Source organism: Leuciscus leuciscus (assembly GCF_965113295.1).
Source record: "Leuciscus leuciscus genome assembly, chromosome: 2".
Classification (NCBI taxonomy): Eukaryota; Metazoa; Chordata; class Actinopteri; order Cypriniformes; family Leuciscidae; genus Leuciscus; species Leuciscus leuciscus.
In genome coordinates this window covers 55,428,968-55,456,103 of record NC_138726.1, presented here as the reverse complement: position 1 = coordinate 55,456,103, position 27,136 = coordinate 55,428,968, and the positions used below count along the sequence as shown (strand labels likewise).

The 27,136-nt window shown below is 36.9% G+C and overlaps 1 protein-coding gene and 1 long non-coding RNA gene across 2 annotated transcripts in view; one reads left to right on the top strand and one right to left on the bottom strand.

Annotated features, from left to right (window-relative positions):
* actn3b (actinin alpha 3b) overlaps positions 1-13,743 on the top strand; it is a 46,942-nt gene extending 33,199 nt beyond the window's left edge. The window contains exons 13-23 of the mRNA XM_082162340.1: positions 172-319; positions 2,890-3,040; positions 3,587-3,695; positions 4,398-4,538; positions 5,301-5,483; positions 6,102-6,236; positions 8,216-8,395; positions 9,586-9,732; positions 9,808-9,873; positions 11,006-11,164; positions 11,265-13,743. Coding sequence (XP_082018466.1) covers positions 172-319; positions 2,890-3,040; positions 3,587-3,695; positions 4,398-4,538; positions 5,301-5,483; positions 6,102-6,236; positions 8,216-8,395; positions 9,586-9,732; positions 9,808-9,873; positions 11,006-11,164; positions 11,265-11,423 — 1,578 coding nt within the window. The 3' untranslated portion in view covers positions 11,424-13,743. The remainder of the gene's footprint in view (positions 1-171; positions 320-2,889; positions 3,041-3,586; positions 3,696-4,397; positions 4,539-5,300; positions 5,484-6,101; positions 6,237-8,215; positions 8,396-9,585; positions 9,733-9,807; positions 9,874-11,005; positions 11,165-11,264) is intronic.
* Positions 13,744-22,787: 9,044 nt separating this feature from the next.
* Positions 22,788-23,826, bottom strand: LOC309493423. The gene is made up of 3 exons (XR_014203918.1): positions 23,665-23,826; positions 23,237-23,310; positions 22,788-23,146 (listed from the first exon to the last, which is right to left on the bottom strand). It is a non-coding gene; the product is annotated as an uncharacterized lncRNA (long non-coding RNA).
* Positions 23,827-27,136: the final 3,310 nt, after the last annotated feature.

Sequence of the window (27,136 nt, the reverse complement as noted above, 5' to 3'; positions counted from 1 at the left end):
ATTAAGTTATGTGGAATTTTTTCAATTTAGCATTGAGTTTATTTACTTTTAAGGCAACAGGTTTAAGTGAACTGAACACTTTTTAGAGTGAATCGTGTAAATTGATTGAGATTTGACTCATTGATCAAGGTACGATTCGAAACTAAGCGCGTGTTTTGTGTTTTGTTGCAGGACATTGCTAACGCCTGGAAAGGTCTGGAGCAGGTGGAGAAGGGCTATGAGGAATGGCTCCTCACTGAGATCCGTCGTCTGGAGAGACTCGATCATCTGGCCGAGAAGTTCAAGCAGAAATGCTCCCTGCACGAGTCCTGGACCTCAGGTACTCAAACACAGAAAACCATCCGTTAGCGTTCCCATTCATCTCTAAAATACATGATCCTTTCACACTTTCAAAAAAGGAATACTGTAGATCGCTGGTAAAGTGCTGTGCGCAATATGTGTGATTTATATGTCGCTTACACTTAATGTGCGGTCACGTTTAGCGTTCTTTGTTGAATTTACACAGGCGAAATCTAGTCATTTCAATAGGAATTCACGTTATCTGGAATTTTTCGTGAGGCCAAAACTTTTACTACTGGTTAAAGTTCAGCACTGGGACACTAATACTGGTACAAATACTTCTATAAAGAAAAACGTGGGCCAATTTAGTCCCAAGAGATATTGAAATCATACACTTGCATTTATGTTAGTACACTTATTACATAAAGAATACTTGGAAAATATACTTTAACTTAAATAAACTTCTTTTTTTTTGTCATTTCAATAGGAATCCACGCAATCATGAATTTTTTCCCATGCAGATTTCGCAACAAAAGTTTAGGATTCTTACATATTTTGTGCGTCAGGATAATCTTCTCATATGAACACGACTTTTAGTAAATTTTTTTACCTAAATACAATCGGCAGAAGTAAAAAGCTAAACGTAGGCGATAAACGAATGGTAGTACGACTTCAACGGCACCACTGAGTCTTTCAATTTTTACTTAAAGACTTCAAGATGTTTGAGTTAGAATAGTTTGCAAGAGTGTGAGTTTAAACTCAAGGCTTTAAAAGTGGACTAGTGAGTAGATGAGAAATCTGGGCAGATTTCACAACAGGTTCGCAACGTTGACCAACAGAAAGATGCTTGGTTTGAAAGTGACTTCAGTGTTAGCTGTGCTTCATACTGGAGGTCGACCGATTGATCGGTTTTGCAGATTAATTGGCACTGATACCCAATTGTTCCAGCAAAACTCCATACCGATAGTTTTTCCGGGTTGCGTCCGTTGCTGGAGCGGCGGAGAAGCGTCTGCTGTCATTATACAGAACGAGAGCGCCCTCTAGAGGAGCAATAAAACATCACTGACGCTCGTGGAGTTTGTTTTGACACGCTTGACTGCGCTGCACAGAGCGGGTGTAAAACAGAGAATGACAGATTATCAAATGAAATGATATGTATACAGTAATACACTTCCGTACGTGTTTTCATATCATTATAAAGTAATTGATTTGTTGAGTAGATGCTGCATTAGTGGAGAACAGCAGTGTGTTTGCTGTCGAGACTGAGAGGACGCTAACGTTAGTACCTCAAGCGGTTAAAACAATGTGACAAAAACACGCAAGCCCGACCCAAATGTTTAATGTCACAATTGTTGCCATCTATTTTCATTAGTTTATATCCAGCTGGTCGCTTTTATGCATTCATTAGCCGGCGAAGTTTCATATTTAAAGCTAGTGATGTGAGAAAGCAAACTGTATCGACAGAAACCTTGTAAACAAATCAGAAACGAAATTGATTTCAGTTCTTTTTTATCATCACTGTAATACATATTTTGTTATTTTGATCATCAAGTGTCCTAAAATAGAAGCAAATAACGTGTGAGAGTATACATACAATATGCGTGTCTAATTTAATGCTATGGCCTTTGTGTAAATATATAAAATGGCCAACTTTAAGCATGTATGGATTTATATGAAATGGTAACACTTTACAATAAGAGTCCATTTTTTACTTTAATAAAAGCACTGTTCATTTGTTAATGTCAACATTTACTAATACATTTTAAAGTTGTATCTCTTAAAATTTGTTAAAACACTATGAACTTACATGAATGTTTAACGTATAATTAATGTATTAAAATATTTATATTAAAAAGTATAGAACACTTTCATGGTTCAGTACTGTTTTTACATTTTTGTAATGAAGTTTAGCACTATTTTATGTGTTATGCTTGTTTTCATTCAGTATCCATCGGTTGTTTAACCAGTTATCGGTCAGGGTGGTCCAACCTAGTTATCGTTATCGGTAAAATCCACTATCGGTCGACCTCTACTTCATACATCATTACACTATTGACACTAGACAATGGACCGTTCGCAAAGACCCGCCCCCTTTAGTTACTATTGCTATGTCTGACAAGCCACGCCGCTCTCACGCCACAGATGTTCTCACGCAGTGAAACATACATCGCGGCATACAACGTCTCAACTTTCAAATTTGGTAATTTTTAACGAAATTTAAACAATAAATACCGTTTTGTGGCTGTTTAATGTGTCTGACAGATCCTCAGTTAAAGCTGCTCGTGAACCGATCATCTCTTCCTTCTAGTTAATTTAGAGCATCAAATAAACATGAATGAACATCAGAAGGAATGTTGTTTCAACCGTAGACGTCAGTTCAAGTTCAAATCCTCCAACATTAATCTACTAACTCTCCTGACCGCTTTGTTAGAAAAAATGGAGGATTCAGAGAATGGCGGATTATGATTGGTCAGATCGCCTGTCAATCAAACTCCCTGTGAAGGGTCAATTGCCTGCAAAATATCACTACTGTGACTCCATCTTTTCAGCAAAACGAACATATGCAGGCATTCCAGAACGCGTTGCTGATTTGAGGTTCTCTGTTTGCAGGAAAGGAGCACCTGCTGTCTCAGAAGGACTACGAGACGGCCTCTCTGATGGAGATCAGGGCTCTCATGAGGAAACACGAGGCGTTCGAGAGCGACCTGGCCGCCCACCAGGACAGAGTGGAGCAGATCGCAGCCATCGCTCAAGAGCTGAAGTAAGAGAGTTCTCTTACGAAACCCGTCAGAAACATGTCTGGGTCATATTTCACCCCAAAATCAAAAGAATGAAATAAGTAATATTGTTGTTATATGTTAATATATTTGGTTACACTTTATTTTTATGGTCCCCTTTAGACATTCTGTTGACTATAATATATTTAATATAATAATTATATACTGTAACGTTGCAACTGTATGTCAACTAACTTTCATTTGAGTTTTAGTATTATTAGTAGACTGTTAAGGGTGGGTTTAGGGTTCAAAGAATAAGTAGTTGCAAAGCTACTTATAGTCAGAAGAATGTCTGTTGGGGAAGCATCACAATAAAGTGTTAGCAGATAATATGCAGAAAGTCTACTAATACTCTATGAGAGTTAGTTGCAAAGTTTCTTATAGTCAACAGAATGTCTGAAGGGGCCGATCAAAATATGTTTCATGAGGTTCAATAATGAATCTATACATTTAACACAATGTCAGGTTTCATCCAGAGATCTCCATACAGCTTTTCAAAGGTGCTCAGATTTGTCTTTCCCTCTGACTAGTGAGCTGGACTATCATGATGCCACTACAGTCAACGCCCGCTGCCAGGGAATCTGTGACCAGTGGGACAACTTGGGAACCCTCACCCAGAAGAGAAGAGACTCTCTGGAGGTGAACACACACGCTACACACCTGAATCAAACTCACATCTAGAACAGTTTGAAGACATGTATTGACGGCCCACTGTAAAGGTGCAAATGTAATACCAGTCAAACCAACATTTATTCAGACACCTTCAACATTTCTCACTTTATCACAGTTTATTCTCTATAGTTTAGAAAATGGTAATAAAATATGACTTAGTTATCAGTCATCAAATTTAAGTTATCAAATCGATAGTTCACTGGTTTTGTCCGTCCTTCTGTTAGACCGTCTCACAAATGAATTATGTTGAATATCTGTCAGCTGTTCAATTTAACTACACAATCAGATAATACCAATTTAGCTCAAGCAATGCTTCATTTTGTTCAGTCTGTGGTGTAAAAAGGTTGCAATAGCAATTAAAGAAAAAACACTTCAGCAAAACATGGTCAGGTCAAAGTGTCTGAATCATTTTTGGTCCCAAATATTTATAAATTGTACTGGTAGTCACTGTATGAAGACATTTTGGGTATAATATGTCACAGTTTACTTTATTTTTCTATCCTCACTTACATAAATGAAATATAGTGTCCTGCACTCACTAGTAAAAAAATATATCTGGTGTCTGAATAGTTTTTGGTTTGACTGTATGTAAAAAGATTATCAGGAAATGATTTGTGAAAGTTCCTTGCAAATTACTATAGCCAAATGTTTTCTTCTTTCTTCCCCCAGCGTGTAGAAAAACTGTGGGAAACAATTGATCAGCTGTACCTGGAGTTCGCCAAGAGGGCGGCGCCCTTCAACAACTGGATGGATGGAGCCATGGAGGATCTACAGGACATGTTCATTGTGCACAGCATTGAGGAAATCCAGGTTAGAAGCAAGATGTTTCATGCACAATTGATTTAATATACTGTGCATTGAGGTGCAGGTTTAAAGATGACACCAAACTGCAATTGCAATGCATTAAACTTCCATAATGTGAGGCATTTCCAAGTGAAAAGAATATTCAGCTTGAAATAATACCATAATATTGGGAGAAAGCCTGCAGTTTCCTGAGTTCTTAGACTTGAGAAACAGCCACAGTCAGTGTGAAGGGACAAGCCAGTGTTTCTGTGCAATGCTCTTAAAGCGCCAATGTTTATGCCAAAGTCCCAAGTCACTTCATTTGCTGGCCATCTTTAAAACGCCTCTCGAGCAGCTATTTCAGTCACAGTACAGCCCCTATCTCTCTGAATGGGTAAACATCCATCCAGTTCTCAAAGCTGTTCACTAAGCTTATGATTAAACTTCATATTTGAAATCACTGTTGATTCATTGTAGTTAATGATGTAATCATTGTTTCTAAATCATGAAAAAAAAAAAAGAATTTTTCAGGCCAAGTCATAAGTGCGTGTCTTAGAACACTGATAACTTTACCAATTGCTGATTGGCTATTTTATTTAGAAGGCGGGACTTATTCCGCCATATTGCACATGACATTGCACTTTCTCCCATTCAGAGTAATATGAGTGCATCGTCTTTGTATATCTATAGTCTTTGTTTAAACACTACTATAAGACATTTGCTGGTTATTGAACGGAGCAACTATTTTAACTACAGCTTTAATGTTTTTAATCTCCGTTTGTCTTTCAGAGTCTGATCACAGCTCACGACCAGTTCAAGGCCACCATCCCAGAAGCCGACAAGGAGCGCATTGCCATCATGGGCATCCAGAACGAGATCACGAAGATCGCTCAGACCTACGGCATCAAGCTGGTCGGAGTCAATCCATACACGGTCCTCAGCCCACAGGACATCAGCAACAAATGGGATGCTGTGAGTACAGAGTACACACACACACACACACACACACACACACACACAATTTCAGGGCTGCCAACTTTCACGCATTCAGCGTGAGACTCACGCAATTGACACTTTTCACATGTAGGCTAACATTTACCTCAGGAAAGCCATATTATGACCATAACATGTTAGTTTTTATAATAAAACCCCCATTATATTTAATTTGAGTTGTTGTTTTTAACCTTTTAATAATAATACCAGCTGACAGGGCTCTCTGTATGTTTACAGCATTAGGTGATTTTCCTGAGAAAAATAACATGCATCTACTATACCTAATTTTTATTCAAATGCATCGATATTGAATCAAGATCGGAATCAAATCACAAGAATTGAATTGAAATCGTGAAATTTCTGGCAAGCAATAATAAAAACAGTAAAGTGTACCATATAAACATTGTAACATGCTGTCACTAAACTTAATACAATTCTGTTTAGTTACCAAATGTTATGACAATCACAATACACTTATTGTGTGATGCAAATCCTCCCTAATTCTCACTCCAAGCTAAACTCAAAGTTGGCAGCCCTGGTAATGTACTTGATTCGGTGAGAGACGGGACAGACTGTGTGATATTGTCCGGTCTGTAGGTGAGGCAGCTGGTTCCCCTCAGAGACCAGATGCTACAGGAGGAGGTTGCAAGACAACAGGCCAACGAGAGACTGAGGCGCTCGTTCGCCGCTCAGGCCAACATCATCGGACCCTGGATTCAGACCAAGATGGAGGTGAGCTTATTCAACAGGTGCGATGGGAAGGATATGAGTGTTGGGAAGTTTCACACCTGAAAGTCCGAATCAAAGTTCATGTTTTGATACATTTCATACATTCTGTAAGTTTTGGTTTGGTTTCACATTGCAATTATGCGAGCGCACTAAAGCACTTTACATGAGTCCTGTCGTCATCATCTATGTGGGCGGCATCTTGACATTGATTGGTTTGTAAACAGACGTGCGTCTGACGTCAGCGTGTTGTCAATTCGGCCGGTAACTTTGACAAGAATTTGACAAGTCCGAACCATACAGGAAATGCGTTCACACTAGAAACGAACCAAACCTTTGTTCAGTTTGATCTGGACCGAGACTACCTATTTTCGTCTAACCAAATTTGGTCTGTTTGGTCCGGATCGTGGTCCAGGGGGAGGTTTCACACCTATAATTTTGATTCGGATCAAACTGAAAAGTCCGAAAATCCGGACCAAACAAGGTGGGTGTGAAAGGGCATGAGCTCTCACAAGTATAATTCACTTTAGTGTATTGATTAGTTCAATCAATGCGTGTAAATCAGGGTTGGGCAACTTCGGTCCTGCAAAGTTCAGCTCCAGCTCTAATCAAACACACCTGAACCTGATGATCAGTGTGTTCAGGATAAGGCTGTGTCTGCAATCACTCCCTATCCCGTTAATTAGGGCACTATTTGAGGGTACAGTCATTTGTAGTGGTGTCTGAAACTATAATGGACGTTATTGAGTGCACTCATTCAATCCTATAATGCACCGCAATAACGAGTGTTCAACTGATGTACGCTCAACGGCTAGAGAATACCCATAATGCACTGTGAGAGTCGCGCACTGAATGAATTCCCGCGTCTGACCAGAAGATGGCGCCGCAGCTGAATCATACATGATACATCCATCCACTTTCCATTTGGTCCAGCATAGTATCATACAGGTATAAATTCCTTTTTTAAGTGATTATGAAATTGTTTAATTAAAGTTTATAGTTTCCATGACAGAGTTCAGGATAAATCTTTTCCTTACTGCTGGAGCTAAGTTGCCCATCCTCTTCTGCTCACCAAGGCTGCATTTATTTGATAAAAAACAATAATAATAAAAACGGTATTATTGTGAAATATTTTGACAATTTAAAATTACTGTTTTCTATTTTAATATATTTTAAAATGTAATTTATTCCTGTGATCAAAGCTGAATTTTCTATTCATCATAGCATCATGAAATAAAAATGTAAAAAAACTGTTTTCAACATTGATAATAATAATGAATGTTTCTTGAGCATCAAATCATCATTAGAATGATTTCTGAAGGATCATGTGACACTGAAGACTGGAGTAATGATGCTGAAAATTCAGCTTTGATCACAGGAAGAAATTGCACTTTACTGTATATTCACATAGAAAACAGATGATTTACATTGGAATAATATTTCACAATATGACTGTTTTGCATGTCCTTATGCATTTGAAGATGTATTGCCCACATACAGCTTCAATGAAGTAATATCTTCAGAAACAGCATAAGGAGCAGCGTTATTTTACCATCTTTGAGCTACAATTATAGTTTCTATTAATATTTATTATATTTTCTGTTTCCATTACAATTTCAGTTAAAGTTTTAGTAATTTTGTTATATTTTTATCATTTTATTTGTTTTTTTTAAGGTCTATTTTTATTAATGATTTCTGTTTCAGTCCATCAAGTAAAGGTAAGCTAAAGTAGTTACAAGGTTTTATTTCAATTAACATTTATTTGATGGTTTTAGATTACTATAATGACCAATAGTCATTTTAAGGCACCAATAGATAAGGAGCAAAAATAACCATGTTTAATTTCTTAGTAGCTTTTAGTTTTTAGCCTGGTTGTGAAGCGACACTGTTTGCTGTTTCATTTTTTTCTTTACAGATTTTTGTTCTTCCTCTTCTAATAAACATTTGTTACCTATCTCTCTCTTTCTCTGTGTTGCTGTTATTAGGAGATTGGTCACGTGTCGGTGGATATCTCCGGCTCTCTGGAGGAACAGATGAATAATCTGAAGCAGTACGAGCAGAACATCATTAACTACAAGTCCAACATTGACAAACTGGAGGGAGATCACCAGCTCATCCAGGAGGCCCTCGTCTTCGACAACAAACACACCAACTACACCATGGAGGTATTCACACACACACACACACACACACACACACACACACACACACACACACACACACACACACACACACACACAGATAGTATGCGACTCCAGATGCAGTGATAGGCTTAATTTTCAGAAGAACCATATGATCATTCCTAGTGCAAAACTTAGATTTGCGTTATACGGAAGACCGGGGCTAGTTGTCACACTTCCAGTGAATATTTATTTTTGAAAACCAATTTCTGTAAACATATACACATTACAGTCTTGACAACAGCCAAGCTTTAAAATTATGAACTAATATTGACCCTATAGTGGGGTAAGTTGTCACAATGTCACTTTTGTTTTATCGACACTGATTTAGGAGGAACAAAAAATATATACAAAAAAAGGGTATTTAACATTTTTTATTATTATTCTTATTTAATTACTTTTTAGCAGAATTTAAATAGTAAAACTATTATGAATAACATATAAAAAAATCTGTAAACTATCAGCAATTATGAAAATTTTTACTTTTTTGTACAATATATTAATGATTTAACCTGGTCTCCCCTATATCTGTTCTTAATATTATTAATAAACGTGCAGTGTGTAATTTTTAGCGGCATCTAGTGGTGAGGTTACAAATTGCACCCAACAGAAGGGTGGCCGACAGGAAGTGATGTCGTCGTCTGAGACAGCAGAGAGTAGCCAGTTCAGCAATGAGTTTTATTTACAAAGATAAATTAAGAAATTAGGTTTACTTAATTATTCAGTAAAAGATATGTTATTGCGAATATTATTGTTACCTGTTTATCATTGTGTCAGTGTTTTATTCGCTAACATTAGCTAGCTTCTTTGCACGAAGAACAACATAGTGACGAAACTGGTATGTCCATTCAGGGCCACTGTAGAAACATATCAATGTAAGGCGACCCGCGGTGTATGTAGATAGAAACGGCTCATTCTAAGGTAATAAAAACGTAACGTTTCATTATGTAAGGTCTTTATACACCACTGAAAACATAGTTATGTATATGATATTGCATTTCTGTCAAAAGATCCTCCTAAATATTACAAAATGCACCTTTAAGTTTTATTTTAATGCCTTGCCCAAAGTACTCTTTACAAAGTTACCATAAAAATACAAATAAATCAGAGCTAAAAAGACAGAGCATAATACCTAAGAAATACACATTCCCTGATTGCGTCATTCCCTCCTCCAGCATGTCCGTGTGGGATGGGAGCAGCTGCTCACCACCATCGCTCGCACCATCAACGAGGTGGAGAACCAGATCCTGACCCGCGACGCCAAGGGCATCAGCCAGGAGCAGCTCAACGAGTTCAGAGCCTCCTTCAACCACTTCGACAGGGTCAGTGAGAGACACGCCAACATTCATATCTGAGCGTAGTGTACAAGTGGATTCATTACTGTTTTTAACTTGCAGAAGAGAAACGGCATGATGGACCCCGACGATTTCCGCGCATGTCTGATTTCCATGGGTTACGATCTGGTGAGTGAAAGGGAAGCTCCGCCCACTTGTATATAGCCACACCCCTTAAAAAAATTTGTGACAAATTATTTATCCTCACTAAATGCAATTATTATTCAAATGTTAAATTATACGTTTTTTTTTTTTAAAGTCTCTTCAGCTCACAATGGCGGTGTTTATGTGAACAAAAATACAGTAAAATAGTAATATTGTAAATTATTATTAAAATGGCTATTTTTATGAGCTGTGTTCTATGGAAACTTGTTTCCGCCACAAAATAAAACATTTTAAAAGATAAAGGCGACTTTTTATCTCACAATAGTTACATCTCGTAATTCGGACTTTATTTCTCAGAATTGCTTTAGACTTTATTACACACAATTCTGTCTTTATAACTCACAATTGCGACTTTATATCACGCAGTTCTGTCAGAATATAAGCATTTAACATAAGCATATAAACATAAGCAATACAAGGCAATTCTGTCAAAATTACGAGATGTAACCTCGCAATTGTGAGAAAAAGTCAGAATTGCTGACTTTATTAATTACTTTTTATTTATTTTTAAATGACATTTTACAAAATTTTATTTTAATTAAAATGACCATTTATTTAAAATAGAAATCTTTTGTAAAATTATGAATGTCTTTACTGACACGTTTGAACATTTTTAGGCATCCTTGCTGAGTAAAACAAGTATTTTTCATTTTCAAATATTTTGCCAATTTTTTTATCACATAGATTTACTACATCAAATAATAATTCAAAGTTAAATTAACTATGAATAATAATAATAATAATAATAACTACAAATAATTTGACTAAATGTCCTAAATAGAGGTAGGCCTATCATACATTTGAATTTTTCCCACACATTTGAATATTTCTTTTATTTTTGTTAAATTCGGATAAATAAATAAAAATTATAATACAATAAATTATTTTGGTGTCATTTTTAAAGGTTTTTCTCTTTGTAGTTGAACATGATTTTGTAGCAAATCTCTCCATCATACTTTAAAAAAAAAATAAAAAAAATGTATGTTCATATTTTGCCAACCCCCTACCAGGACCTCAATAGATGCTTTGCAGAACACCAATAACTGAGCACAAAGGTAAATGTGTATCTTGAACCTCATTGGCTGTTTCTTGACAGGGTGAGGTGGAGTTCGCCCGCATCATGACCCTGGTGGACCCCAACAACACGGGCGTGGTCACCTTCCAGGCCTTCATCGACTTCATGACACGCGAGACCGCTGAAACTGACACTGCTGAACAGGTCATGGCCTCCTTCAAGATCCTGGCCTCCGACAAGGTGAGATCAAGTCGTTTCTCTTCGCTCCACGTGTGTCTAAACAAAACCTCAGGGAGGATTTTGAAGTAATCACAAAAACGTGTTTCTTCTTGTCCTTCAGCCCTTCATCACTGTGGAGGAGCTTCGTCGTGAACTCCCACCTGAGCAGGCCGAGTACTGCATCACTCGCATGACCAAGTACACCGGCCCCGAAGGGTCTTCTGGAGCCCTGGATTACATCTCCTTCTCCAGCGCCCTGTACGGAGAGAGCGATTTATAAACGTCTTTCATTTTCTCCTTCTTTCTCTCTCCTCTCGTTTTCTCCAAAAGCCTCCAAATGTAGCTTTCAATCAGAGAGAGAGTTAATAATATCCCTCGTTTCCCCCTCATAAATGTTCTGTTTTTCTGTCTACAACCCACACTGCTAGCTTTAACATCGTACCGTATGTGTCTTACATCCACCCTTTAAACGGAGGGATGTGCAACGGGGGCTTTTAATCTCAAATGATGTCCAATTTGGATGTCAGACGCTTGTGTCTCCACATGAAGAGTCAACATGGAATCAAAAACGACCCTTTTCACGTTCCTAATACACGTTCATGGTCTTACGCTACGCCAAAGAATGTCTTTATAATCTTTCATCGAAATATAATAACTCTGAATGATTCGACAAATAGCTATTTAGCCATTTTTTAGGCTTGTATATAATGCACATAAATGCAGTCTTGCTGAAATCTGGCCAATAGTCAATGCACACACATTCAGATCTGGATTTATTCTGGATATGAAACACTTTTCGCCATCCAAATGAATAAAAATAAGTCCCGCCCAACATTATAAAGGTAAAATGGGTTGTGAATGCGTTTCATGTTGACTTTAGCACGCTACTTTTCCTCTCTGTGCCTAAAAAAAAAACGTGATAAAAGATATATTAAAAAGTGTGTTTGTTGATGCTAATAAGCGCTTGTGAAGATGCATGCTGCGTTTATTCTACAGGCATTATTAATATGCGAGAGAGACCCCCCCTCTTGTTTGGTCTGTACTGTATTTTAAGACCCCAAAATGCACTACTGCTGTCCAGAGTCTTCTTAATATGAAACTGTGAGAACAACTGATTAGTCTCTACACAGAACGATGTGTTGTCATGTGTCACCCCTTTAATATTGTTTATGATGTACGTCTTTCAAAGCAAAAATCATGATTTGTTTTTCTTTTATTTGGAGCATATGTGCCAAATTATCAACCAAAGCCAGTAAATGAACTTAAAGATGTTATGGCAAAGTGTATGTGTTGTAGCTACTGACCGGATAGGTTTCTGCCAGCAAAAGTGCCTTAAAACCACTGGAAAGACCTTGAAATCCAGGGTAGTACAAGAAGGATTCATTAAATAAAAGCCTAGATATCGATGCAGTTGTGCTTATTTTGAGGCATGGTTTCACAGACAGGGCTTAGATTAAGCCGGGTTTAGGCCTTAGTTCAATTAGGACATGTGAGTAGCTTTTATAAACGAGACTTAGAAATAAAAAAAACATTTCAAGTGTGAATCGTGAGACAAAACAATATCACTGACATATTTTTTTAGATAAATCACATCAAGTTGCTTTCATTTAAAATAGGTCAAACATGCATTTTAGTCTGGGACTAGCTGCCTTATCTGTGAAACCGGTGGGTAAAGATTATTGTACACACACCTGTAATAAATAGTCCACTCAAAAATAAAGTTCTGTCATCATTTACTCACCCTCATCGTTCAAAACCTGTATGACATTCTGTATGTTTGGTGAAGTTGAGCAGGATCTGTCTGGAAGTAGGCCTAGTACTCCATATTCCAGGTTTTCTGATGATATGTCAGCTTGTGAAAAACATACATTAGTTTAAAGGCCCGCTCAAACCAAGGACGATAACTATAAAGAACAATATTAGCGTCGACGCAACCTTCTGCTTACTATAAACGAGCGCAGCCGTTAGGTCTTCTGCCGCTTTAAATTTTCGCGCTCTTTAACGCCGGCTGGATTCTGATTGGCTGTCAATGTTTTTATTGTTAATCAGCGGGGAAAATGTCGTTCTGAAAACTGGAATCCACCGATATCGTTCCTCTTTGTTGTTGTCATTGTAGTTTCGGTGGGGATATTCTCGTAGAATTTGAACGATTATTAAAACGTTATAGTTATCGTCCTTGGTGTGAAGGTGCCTCTAGAAGAGAGAGATATTCTGGTTTTAAACGCGAGTAAATGATGACGGTTTTTCGTTTTAGGGTGAACTATTCCTTTAAGAGCACACAGTGTAAAAAAAGAGAGAAAGGGTCTCCGGTTCTTTTAAAGGGAAGTGTTGGAATGTTCTGGAAGTTTTGAAAGGAGATGGAAGGATCTGATGCCTTCATCCTCAGACAAGCCTCGACGTTGGTTTAGTTTCTATTGGCGATTTTCAAATAATTTCAATTAATGATGCTATTTTTATCCCCCACGATGTAATTTCTGGGTAAATGTATTTCACTTAAGATCACTTCATTCTGATCACCTCTCTGTGGCTCTCCATCAACATTTGCTTTTCAAACACACAGTATTAAATCGAAAACCCCAGAATAAAACGTCTCAAAATCATGTCATTGTGTGTTTCTGCCGTTTATTGTGTTTACCTCAGTTGTCTCCAGTAGGGGGAGCTTTATGATGTACTAGGTTCATTCCTGGGATTCGGTGCCTTTTGTGTCCCCAGTGAAGAGCATGATCTTATACTGCCTTAAAATGTTGAACAATATCTATTTTAAACCTGTCTTAGTAGATAATGCCATTTGGACTCAAAAAATATTGAAGTTGATTTTAAAAAATGAAACATATTACACCATTTTGAACCACCATATATCACAATTTTGTGTAACCGCCTGTGTAGCCTATTTTCATGATAAATACAACACTTACTAGAACTTTTTTCCATTTTTTTTCTATTGTTGGGTATATTAATGATCACAGGAATTATTCTCTCTGATATATATATATACTTATATTTTTTCAATTATTACATTTATTTTAAGAATTATAAACATCTTTTTTAGCTTACCTCTCAACTTATTGTCCACACTGTTATTTTTGACTACTTTCCCTTTAAATGAAAGTTGGAAAAATTAAATGACAGTCAAGTGAGTGAGATCCTCGATTATTTTAACTATCTAATTTTTTCCAATTATTTTATCTTTCAGATTTGATGTGATCAACCTTAGTACGTCCACTCTGTTAAGGGAAATAGGAAAAAGTTAGTAGAAAAACAATAGCAATAAACAAAAAGCAAAAATTAATAGCTTTTTATTGCTCAGACACAATGCAGTGGCTGATTTTAGATCAGAATGTCCACCCTGTTATATCACTGAAAGTTTACATATAGTGATTGTGAAAGTATTTTTTGTCTAAAGTTGAAGCAGTAGTGTATTTAAAGTTTGTTGGCAATGTTTTACATATAGTTTCTTATCTAAATCCAGTTCAAAATAAAGTAAAATTGGCCGTACATGAGCGATAGTAAATCATCCATCCATTCTTAATACCACTCTTCCACCCTGTTAAGTGGTTTACAGTAATTTCGTAAAATCAGCACGTACACACAAAAAACAGTGACAACAAAAATATAATTGAATATCAATAATTTAGTACTTTAAAAAGTAAACAAAAATGCCGGGGTTTTTTTCCATTTTTATCTGTCCCTAACAGGGTGGACATTTTTGATCTTCCATTTAATTTATTTTGTTTAATATATGGTTATATTTATTTACCCGAGCTTGACCGGAATATTTTTTTCAAATGTTTTCATCACCCTATCATGACTACACAAAAACTTATTTTAAAGAAAGAGTTTGATTTTCTACATTTTATGATGGCCAAAAGGCACCGAATACCAGGCATGACCCACTTTTAAGGGGATTTAAGCTTGAATTAATCTCTGGAAGTTTTTCATCTTGTCTTTCACATAAAGTTTACTGATTTGTTGTTTTTCTTGGTAGATTCGCACTAACTTTTGTACATTTCTAATCATGATCATTAACAGTTTTGACTAGGAGATTAGCAAATACTCCACGCAGATTTGATCTCCAGATCAAAACATTAAAGCATAGATTATTTATTCACTTATCAAAACAGTAATCATGCAAAATCATTACATGTGATATTTTAATCAGAAGTTAAGAAGACTTCGGTTCGGTGACGTCACAGTTGACGCACATGTTCACCCCCACTTCAGATTTGTTTTTCCAGCTCAGATGATTAGTCAAATATTAAGTGTAATAAATAATATGGTCCCTTGTTTCTGATAAACCATATTATTTATTACACTTAATCTTAGATCACCTTTATCTGACCCATGCATATTCCAGCACACTCCGAGTATTGATAAGATCATAGCCTTTTAATGAGGGGCTGAAATTGAATGTGCTTTGTGCAGTAGATAAACATCCATCAAATGTCCATCTCTATAACTGAATCACGATGATCCTCATAGAGAGAGGTCGATATAAACAGAGTCAGAGTTAATTATACACCGCAGAAAATAATTTCCTTATCGGCAAAGGAAAATCCTTTCCTGGCTCCAATGATTTATTCACACATCATGAACTGCTTCATTGTGTTAAAATAAAAAACCCAAATCCATTCAGCATAGCTTTATGGTACTTGAAGATCCATTGCTGAAATCAACCTGAGTTGAGAGGATTATTTCCATAGATGTGTGCTGGGCTGAAGTGGATGATGTGTGGGGTGTTTTCATAGATAAGCTGGTTTGAATGGCCTCGGCTGGATGCGAGTTGTGGTCGACACCAGACTGGCCTTCATTATGAAGATTGGCTGCTGGTCTTAATCTAGATTTACTTTTTCATCTCATTCGGGAACGACATAAACGTTTTTATTGATGCAAAGGGAATGCTAAGCTGCACTGTAAGCGAGTGCGTTTGGTACAAATCGTCCTGTGACAGTAAAGGCAGATTGAAATTGCATTGCATAATGCATTTGGAATAACTTAATACTCATATACCGTTTCTACAGTATGCATTCCTTGAAAAGTATACGCCTTGAATAGCGATGTTCTGCTTTTGCTGAAACGTGTATTTCATTAGATCACAATACATTAAATGATGCATGAAATAAGGATATTTTTCAGAAATAGGTCTTTGATTCCTCCATCATTGCATCATTTCCTCGAGGGAAAGGAATCTTTCACATCACATATTTAACATTCAGAATACCATATTATTACCATTGTTACTACTGCTACCAGTATGCAGACAGTACTGTGTCCCAAGATGCAGTGCACGCGATATGACCTTCCATTTCTAGTGTGAGGAAAAAGTTGGAAGAAATATGATTCATGATTTTAAGTTACCTTCTGTTACACAATGCTTAGGCATGAAGACTGAGGATCCAAATGAAGTGTACTTTTATTGAAGGGTCATACACAATCGTAGTCAAAACCAGGCAAGGGGCAAACAACAGCAAATCAGTCCAAACAAAGACCATCTTGGCTGAGGACTCGGGTGCGGCGGCCATGATGTGAACAGTCTCTGGCTTGGCAGGCATGGCATGAAGAAACTTGGGCGTGGCAGGCAAGACGTGAGCTGGCTCGGCAGTCGTGGCGTGAATAACTCCTGACATGACAGTGTGAGTGTGGAAACACTCGGGTGTGGTGGGTACCGTAGGATCGCAGGGTTCCTTGTCCGCAAAACCCACAGTAAAAGATGAACCGGCCAGCAAAAGTGCATAATCCAAAAAACTCCACCAGTGATCCATGAGGACCCTCCCTGATGAGTTGGATTGAAACTGATCATTAAGCCCATAACAATAAAAGTCAGTAAGTGCAAAATCAGGAAAGTCTGTGAGTCCCAGAAAATCTCGGGTGTGGTCCTCGAGTGGTCTGTTACCTTGTTGCAGATTAATGAGTTGCACTGCTGGATCCATTGGATCCATCCATCCTTCACAATGTTACACAATGCTCCGAGGCACGAAGACTGAGGATCCAAATGAAGTGTACTTTTATTGAAGGGTCAAACACAATCGTAGTCAAAACCAGGCAAGGGTCAAACAACAGCAAATCAGTCCAAACAACAAAGAATAAGATAAAAGGAACGGGATAAAGTGGCTTCAGAAACGCAAAGTTAACAACTGCAAGATCTAGCTCCAACTTCTTCTTCTTCTTCTTAGATTTACTTTTTCATATAATCTAGATTTACTTTCATATATATATTAAAACTTCTTGTGTAGACAATGATGACCTAGCTGATGTTGTGAGTTCTTATATTCACTTTTGTGTAGAGTCTGTGATACCTAGGAAAAATTTGAGAATCTACTCAATAAGCCCTGGGTGACAAAATCATTGAAACATGTTTTAAATGAGAAGAAACATTTTTTTTTTTTTTTTTTTTTTTTTTTTTATCAAGGTACAGATCTGGAAAAGAGGCAGGTTAATAAGGAAGTAAAACGAGAAATTAGGAGGGCAAAAATTAAATATAAGGCATCAGTGGAGGAGAAGTCTATTAAGGAAAATATTCAGTCAGCATGGAAAGAAATAAACGTAATGGCTGGTGCAAATAGTAAAAGAATCAATTGGAATAACTTAGACAGAGTCTAGGACAGCTAATGAATTTAATGATTTCTTTTAGGTGATTCGATACACACGATTTTAATGATATGAGTAGCAGGGTTCTCACACCTTGGTTAACTTCAAATTCAAGAACCTTTCAAGGACTTTCCAGGTCCAATACCCTCAAATTCAAGGACTTAATGTGGGGAAACATTTGTTGTGTTCAACAACAAACGTTGAGGTACCATAGTAGTTTGGTACATCGTCATGGCAACGTACAACACAAAGTACCTCACGTGGGAAACTCTTAACATAACGCATAAATGCGCGTAACTGACGTAAATCAAGCAAGCTATAGTATTCATAGGCCACGAAGTGTTGGCGAAATAACACTTTCATCCGATCGGAGGGAATAATATGGATTTCTTTCAGAAAAATTCTTGCACAAAATAAATTCAAGCACATTCAAGGACCTGTATCTATGTATGTTTATTTTCCAAAACTTTCCAGGGCCTGCAAAAAAATAAAAAATAAAAATCAGATTCACAAACTTTCAAGGATTTCAAGGACCCGTGGGAACTCTGGAGTAGGGATTTTTATTCTAGTTTGAAAACAGAGGAATATCTGCAAATTGATAAAGCCTCTGTTTTGAGGGTTTTACAAACCACCAAACAAAATAAAAGTCCTGGGCCTGATCAAGTCAGTGGGAGAGTTTTGAGGAGCTGTGCTTATCAGCTCTGCGATATCAGTCATTTCATTTTTCAGACCTCACTGAAATCACAGAGAGTGTGGAAACAATCCATTATTGTACCGATTCCTAAAAAGACCAACGCCAGACAAATGAACGATTTTAGACCAATTTCTTTAACATCATTATTAATGAAGTGTTTTGAGAGAATTATTAAAATTTGGCTTGTAGAGCATACTAGTCAGCTGATGGATCCGTTACAATTTGCCTATTGGAGAAATAGGAGTGTGTCGGATCCCACTCTGACACTCTTAAATCTCATATAAACGTGGATATCGATAAGCGTCATGCTCGTTTATTATTTATAGATTTTTCATCAGCGTTCAACACTATATCCAACCAATTCTTTTAGCTGAACGTTTGCTTTCTGAATTTGACGTTCCTAAGGGTTTGGTGGCCTGGATTTTAGATTTTCTGACCAGAAGATCTCAAATCGTACGGGTAAATGGAGAACATTCCCGGGAACTGTATTCTTCAGTGGGTTGTCCTGTCCCCTTTCACCTTTATTATTTATTTTATTTACAGATAGGTGCAGAAGTCAATATCCAGACAGACATATTATTAAATATGCCGATCATATAGTGGTGCTAAGGCTGTTAAAGCAAGGAGACACAGAGCATGGGCCCATTTTGAATTATTTTTTGGATTGGTGTGAGAGTTATCATTTACAAATTCATTTACAAATTAACGATAGAATTTTATAATTCTGTTGAAACTCCATCTAAAGTAGTTATTGCGGGTACAGAAGTTGAGAAGGTTAGTTCATACAAGTATTTGGGTACATTAACTGATGATAAGCTTAGGTGGGTGGAAAACACAAATCTTATTATATTGAAAGCACAAAAACGGTTATATTTATTGAGGAAGCTTAAGTCCTTTGAAGTGGATAAATCTATATTGATAGTGTTTTATAGATCTTTTATTGAAACTGTTTTGACCTTTGCTATGATCTATTGGTTTTATGGATTAAATGTTAAAAGTAGATCCCAGCTTCAGAGCGTTATTCATTTAGGGTCAAAGATTGCAGGCTCTGTACAGCTGGGTTTGAAACAAAGATAAAGGTTCACTCTCAGAAAAAAAAAGGTACAAAAGCTGTCACTGGGACAGTACCCTTCAAAAGGGTTCTAATATGTACCATTTAGGTACTAATATGTACACTTTTGGTACCAATATGTACCTTTGAGGGACTAAAATGCACTCTTTAGGAACAAAGGTGTACCTTTTGAAAAGGTACCGCAGAGAGTGTACCGTGAATTTTAATAGTAGCTATATGAAGAATTATTGTAAATGCCCGGGGTTTGTGATGTTTGTGATGTTCATGATGTTCGTGATGTTTTCTGTTTGATAAAAATGTGCATCTCTGTGAGGTTGAAGCTGCTTAAATTGCCCTGTAAAGGGACAAATAAAGATTTGACTACTATTTCTTCTTCTTCTTGAGGGTTTAACGGCAGCTTGCATCCATAATGTGTAGTGTGCCATTCAAATGACTGTGACCTATCTTTAATCTGGTCATAACTATTCCTTCTTTTCTATTCCCTTCCCTATTCTTCACACCCCAACTTTATTTTAAATAAAAATGTATCATTCAAATGTCTCCCTGTCCCACTGATGTTGCCATAATGGCTTCTTTCCATAATATACTCTTTCCTACAGATTTTGACAACTTAGTATTTGCTTCAATATTCTCTTTTTTAACAGCTTGTTTGGATAATTTGTCCACTCTCTCATTACCCACAATGCCGATGAGCAGGAATCCAAATTAGTTGAATCTCAGGCCACATTTACACATAGCCGGGTATTAGAGAAACGAATATGATCGTGACACCTTTCTCGACTTATTTGAATAGATTGTAAAAAGTATTTTTACACAAAATTGGATCAAAAAAAGGGTACATTTTTATATCCATGATGATAAATGGATGGCACTTGCTGAATTAAGCATGCAATATAGCAGTGGTGCCCAATCCTACTCCTGCCGATCGCCTGTCCTGCACAGTTCATCTCCAACCCTAATCAAACACACCCGAAGCAACCAATTAAGGTCTTTAGGATCATACACTGTAAAAATAAAAGGTGCCTGGAGGAACCTTTTGGGGTTCTTCACTTTGCCACGCCGGCGGAACCGTCTGTAGATCCTCTAGGCACCCTTTAAAAAGGGGCGGTTCTCTGAGGAACCACACAGGTTTCCTGAGGAACTCTTATATAAGGCACTGTGTGGAACCATTGTGGGTGCCTCCAGGAACCAAATTTCAATTTTATTTTATTTGTATTAAATTCATTTCATGTTGTTACTATGGTTACCACCATTAACTTCTATTATAATAAACAAACTGAACCAAATACAAAATAAGAATTGTTTATTACATATTTAGATCCATTTTAATACACTTCCATGCACTTGGAAAAAAAAGCTAGTAATAGATTAATATCAATGAATACACAAAAAAAAAATATAATAGTATAATACATAAGTAACATGAATAATCAACCATGTGTATACAATAGGCTACACAAGAAAAGACATCTCAACAAAATGCATGGAAAAAACATGTTCCATGTAATAAATCAATGTAAAAAATGCAAATTTTGACTAATTAAAAATGTCCATCTTCACTTAATTTTAAAACATGTGTTTCAGTTCACTTAAGTCTGACGTCACTGTTTCCAAGTCCAAAAGCTCTATCAGATGCCAAAAACAAACAACAAACAGTGCTAATATTTTAGCATTGTGCTGTAATATTCCTGAAAATTATGATCCTAACCTTTATCTCTATTCCGAAATCTCAGATGGTAAGTTATCCATAAAATGTTGAATCATAAAATGTTGAAGTCTGGGATGCCGTGAGACTGGAGACTGTAATGTACACTATGGCTTTTGAAAAGCTTAAATGTGTGACTTGAATCAACAGTTCCCATAAATGGTTGTTGAGTATTCTCAATATCTAGAAACAAGATAGAGGAAGTAGAAGTAGAGGTTTCGACCCGGAAACAGAATTCCTTATGTCACAACAACAGGCATGAAAACAGGTCAGGGGTAAAAAAGGTGAGAAGGATGCGGCAGCAAAAAATCCAATCCAATCAACACATATATATATATATAGTGCTTTTTAATGTTAAATTCATCAATCTGGTGAAAATTAAACAAAGAAAATGATTTTAGTTACAGTGTCTGTCTACATTACTACTACATAATAATAGTTATAATATTAATCCCATGATAGTAATAGCCATATATTGTAAAACAAATGCACTGAAAAATAAAGGAAACTTTCATAATTAGTTTTGTACTAATTTCTATACTTGAAAGAGTATGGGCTAGCCCAGTGTCAATCAAGAAAAGAACCAAATGGGCCGCTGATCTACGTGTTTCATGAGGTGTCAGAAAAAAAAAAAACTAACGCTGACTCTTTATTGAGCAATGCATTACATACTAATTACGCACTAACCCAGCGCCGCCAATTAAGCAAAACAAAACGAATGGGCCGCCGATGTACGAGTTTTATGGGCCGTTAAGACAAAAAACGAAACAAAAAAGTATGAGATGTATCGATCGGCCCAAAAAGCACGTCAGCCCACCGGGAATCTCGTAGTCCCGATGGCATTAGCCTACATGCCTGGACGTCACACAAAACAAAATCCTACCTGTAGCCTTTCACCATCCACTTATTTAGCTGCTGTTGCATCAATTGACATGCCATCTCCTTTCCTCTCTTTCTTTTTCTATGTTTAGCCCCCGACAGCTTTTTTGCATTATCCATCTTTTTCGACGACAACTCACTAACTTTACTCGTTCCTGCTCGCTCAGCGCTCACGGCGCCCGCGCCCGCTCGCGATATTATCCCGCCCTCTTCTATGTCAAAATTAAAAAATAATGACATTGGCAACATCGCTGTCTGTATCTGACCGGACAGTTAACATTGTAAGCTAACTTACCTCAGGATTGCTTTCCGACGTGCGGTTCTTTGTTCGGCAGTGTGTCATCAGACTCGCGGTGTTAAAGACTTTGAAAACAATTCTGCCCTACTCTGACTCGGATTGGCTGTCAGGTTTCGGCATTAGGAATGATGATTGGTTTTTTCAAGCTGCTAAGTTTATGGTAACTATAGAGATTAGCGGGTAAATGCTGGCCACGACCACGACCCCCCCCTTCCACCCCATAAATATTTTCTCATCGGATCTGCACAAATCACGTAGGTGACCCATTTTGGTTTTAAAACGGCGAATTTCGCCGAAAGGTGAGGAGTTTTCATGCCTGCAACAAGCAGAAAACATTTTCCATTTTAACAGAGTTAAGGTGCAGTAAAATGATCTGTTGTTCTGTGAATGTTCAATGAATTCACTCATTTCAATAAGAATCCACACGATCAGCAATTTTGTGTGGTGCTTCATACATTACATCGCTACACTGCTGACAATGGTCAATGGACCTTTTTGCCTGTGTAATTTCACGAAATTCACAAATGTGATGCACCTTTACTCACTGCAACATAAAATGCAATCAATTATAAAATCTTCACAAGGGACACGTGAGGTACTTAACGAGTTAGAAAAGTGAAAAGGTGCATCAGCTTCATTTTCTGTTTGTTTTTCCTCTTTTCTGGTGGATGGTCCAGGCACTTCAGTGATTTTCAGGTCTACAGGAGGATTTTTATTCTTGATCAAACTTGAAATCAATTCTTGATTTTTATTTCAGCTTACCGAGATCCCTGCAAAGTACAAAATTAACTGTTAGTAAGGTTATTAAAGTGATAGTTGTGAAATTTAAATAATTTCCTCAGCCTTGTGACGTTCCAAACCTGTTTGACTTTCTGTCTGTGGAACCCGAAACCAGATCTCAGGCATAATGCAACCCGTCACCATTTCATTATCACTGCATGAAACACAAGCATAAAAAATTGTGTAATTCATTCACACCATTCTTATGTACACTTGTCTAGTTCAATTCAATGCAACAATTTATGTAAAAATGGTTAAGCTCCAAAAATGTCCCAGAAAAGATCCTAAAAATAATCAATGAGTTCACAACTCATGTGTTATGGGTTGTGTTGTAAGTCTTATGAAGCCATATAATAGCTTTTTCCTTTTTTTTTTTGTCGAAAAAGACTAAACTTGAAGTTATAATTCAGTATAACTGATTAAAAAAGTACACAGTCAAACAATACAATTTCACGCAGAGAAAGTTCACAGTAATAAAGTACGTGCATGTGGTGTATAGGTAACTTACTGTAATTCAATGTTGCCTCTGAAATGTTCAGATTATTTTAGAAATGTACTGGTTGTTCTGGGGAAACAAAAGAACAAAGCTGATTATTCACAACATAATATTTATTGACCAGTAAATGGCTTTAAAATGGTATTTGAGAGAATGAGGGCACCTGTAAGTAAAGTTAGGCTAAACAAAAACAGACCAAACTATATTAACCTGCTTTTGTTATTCATAACAAACGCCAATGACGACAGGAATCAGTTAAATTAGTTAGGCTATTATCAGCAATTTGAAGACACAGTTTTACAGAATATGTTGAATTGAATGACTAAATCAATCTAAGACAATAAGTCAATAATTTCCATTTGTTCATTAACTTACGTTAGATCAACGTAGTTAGCATCGCGGCTAAAACCTTCATACCAGATACTATGCAATAAACGAGTGGTAAACACTGTAACGTAGTAATGTATAATAAATTTAGTTTATATATATATATGTGTGTGTTTGAATATAGTGAGTAGACTCTGTATTTATATTTATTTGGCGAGTTTACAAACCTTGTAACGGAGAGCCGATCAAACGGCGGAAGCTTTGATGAGAGGACGGAGCCGTTACCCGATGACGTGGATCAGCTGAGCTTTGTTGCGCGCGAGCAGCGCGAGCATCACTGAAGCGATGACAGCAGAGGAGAGAGCAGCAGTTTCGTGACAGAATAAAACGTTTCTCCTCCTCCTGGTTCTTCTTCTTCAAATAATAATTTATGAAGAAGTAGGTAAAAAATATTATTTTATTACTATTATTTATTCAATAATAATTAATTAATTCTTATTATTAATATTATTATAATTTAGTGTTGTTGTTTAAGGTTTAAATTAATCAATAAAATAGGCCTATAGATAGGCTACTAAATAAATGTAAGCTACCCAGGTGAAAAATGTATTAGGCTACTGTTAAATGTATTAAAAATGCATTAAAGTATATTTGTATTGTAGGCCTACTAAAAACACACTCAAGTACATTTTTAATTGTACGTCTTTTTCACCTGGGTATGTATACTGAATCAAACTTAAGTAGCCTATAATAATAATAATAGGATAATAATAATCTCATTCTGGCCTCACTGAACCATTGGGTTCCTCCAGATGCTGGCTTTAACATAAGAGATCTTCCAGGAACCACTTAAATGTAAAAAGATCTTCCAATAACCCTTTTATCGCATTCAAGTTCCTCTATTTTCCCCCAAAGCACTTCGAGGTCTCATAGTAATGAAAAGGTGACTCCAGAACCTCTGAACTAAATACAAAGTGCTTAAAGGATCCCATAAGTTCCAGCAAGAACCTAAAAGATTGTCAATGCTCCTCCAGTAACCCTACTATAGGAGAAAGAGCTTTGAGGCACCTAAATTACATTTTGAAGTTCCTTGAGTATCCGACAGGATATTTGAGGCTCCTTTAGTTTTTACAGTGTAGATATCATATAATAAAGGCTAGACGTCTCGTCCGCGCTGCTGGCCAATGCAGGTCGACATCTGCACACGGCGGCCATCTTGCCACAGGGAGCTCGCTCACTCGTAACATTGTGTTAATGGTGCATGTACTTTTAAATAACCATAACTTGCTCAATTTTCTACCGATTTTCAAACGGTTTGGTTTGTTATAAACGTCAGAGATGTAGTTATGACACTGCATACTTATCAATAAATATAATATTATATATTTAAACATGTTCAAGCATCCAGAATTATAGCCACGTTAATAACGTTTGTAAGAAACCAAACCATTTGTAAATAGCGAGATAAGAGGATTTGTGTTCGTGCTGATCACTCACCTAACATCAGGTACCACAGAGCTCGCCAGAAAGCTTCCCTGTGACAAGATGGCCGCCGGTGTGATGCCGTTCGAGACTCCGCCTTAAGACATCTAGCCTTATATGGATATCTATGTTTAGGATCACTTGAAAATGAAAGGCAGGTGTGTTTGATTTGGGTTGGAGATTATCTGTGCAGGACAGGCGATCGGCAGGAGCAGGATTGGGCACCCCTGCTATATAGTAAGTACATGGGACATCAGTGTGTGAAATATTTATAATTGCATACTGTTTATTTAAAAAGCACTGGCAGTAATTCATACTTCCCCAGTTGACTAATCACAGTAAATTAAGACAATTGTTTTATATTAAAGGTTTTCTGAAATGTTATGTTTAAAATTGCAAATGATGCCTTAAATATGCACTAATTTGTATAAATCTACAAAATCAGAACATTGTATAAAGCCAGATTCAAAATTCTTGTTTCATTTATTTATTGCATTGGGTATTTTCAATTTCTCTTTTTATCTCTCTATAAATCAGAAAATACTGTAAACAGCCAGAAGATAAACGCATTTGCTTTAGGAATAAAATATAAATCAGGCGAATGATGAACTAACCGCTCTGTGAAAACCTTCACAATATAAAGATAGGAATAAAACTGTTTGGTTGTAAAAGAGCTGCTGAAGTGGAGATTTGTGGCTCACTGAAATCAAAGATATGGACTGTAATTAACACAATACAGTAGCGTGGTTAAGGTGTAATAAAATAAACATTTAAAGGGGTCAGGTAAATAAAAATGTCCTTGATCTTTTGACATATAAGAGGTCATTATAGGCTAATATAAAAATGTCCTGTAAGTTTCAGAACTCAAAACTTCCTCATTAGTCCAAAAACAGCTTCTTGAAACAAAGCTCAGAAAACAACTCGTTTCGGATTTTTGTCACATTATGACGTCATAGTGCGATGAAAGGGCCTCTTTAGCCCCGCCCACTCACGCACGTCTAATGAGACGGACGCAAACACAGGATTACTCCAGCAACAAAACCATAGAGCAACACAGTTCATGACCCCATTGATAGAGTGTTTATGTTGTTTTCTTTCCACAAGTCTGAGAGAAGACATGGTTATGGAAGGAAAAATTGGGCAAAATCTCAAAATTGCCCTGTGCCTGAAAAAACGAACAAAAAAACAACAACTTTTTTTCTTTTCTTTTTTTTCCTGTAGTGTCTTGCCTTTAAGTGGACTAAATTATCGGAGAAGTTTTCATCGAAAAACCCAGTTATGACATGCTGATTCTAAATTACAAGGTAAAAAAAATGTAAGAAATGAAACATATAGAACGAATGGTTCACAATAAAAAAGTGAATTTTTTAAAAACACGTACTGCAACATCAACTCTGGATTAAGCCTTTCTCTCTCTCACTCTTGTTTTAATCATGTTGTCATTAAACAGTCAAAATCAAGTAGCCAATTTTAGACAGCCGTGCAGTATTGAATTATGCCGTTTTTCCCACGACCAGTGAGGTTTACCAGGTTATTTTATAAATCCTGTGAGAAGCAGTGGCAGATGTGGATGGGTGGAGTCTGGAACGGGACAGAGACAGCGATTCATTCAAGAGACACACCTGTGTGAGCGCGGCATCTCAGCGCTTCATGGGGCTTCACACACATTCTGAGA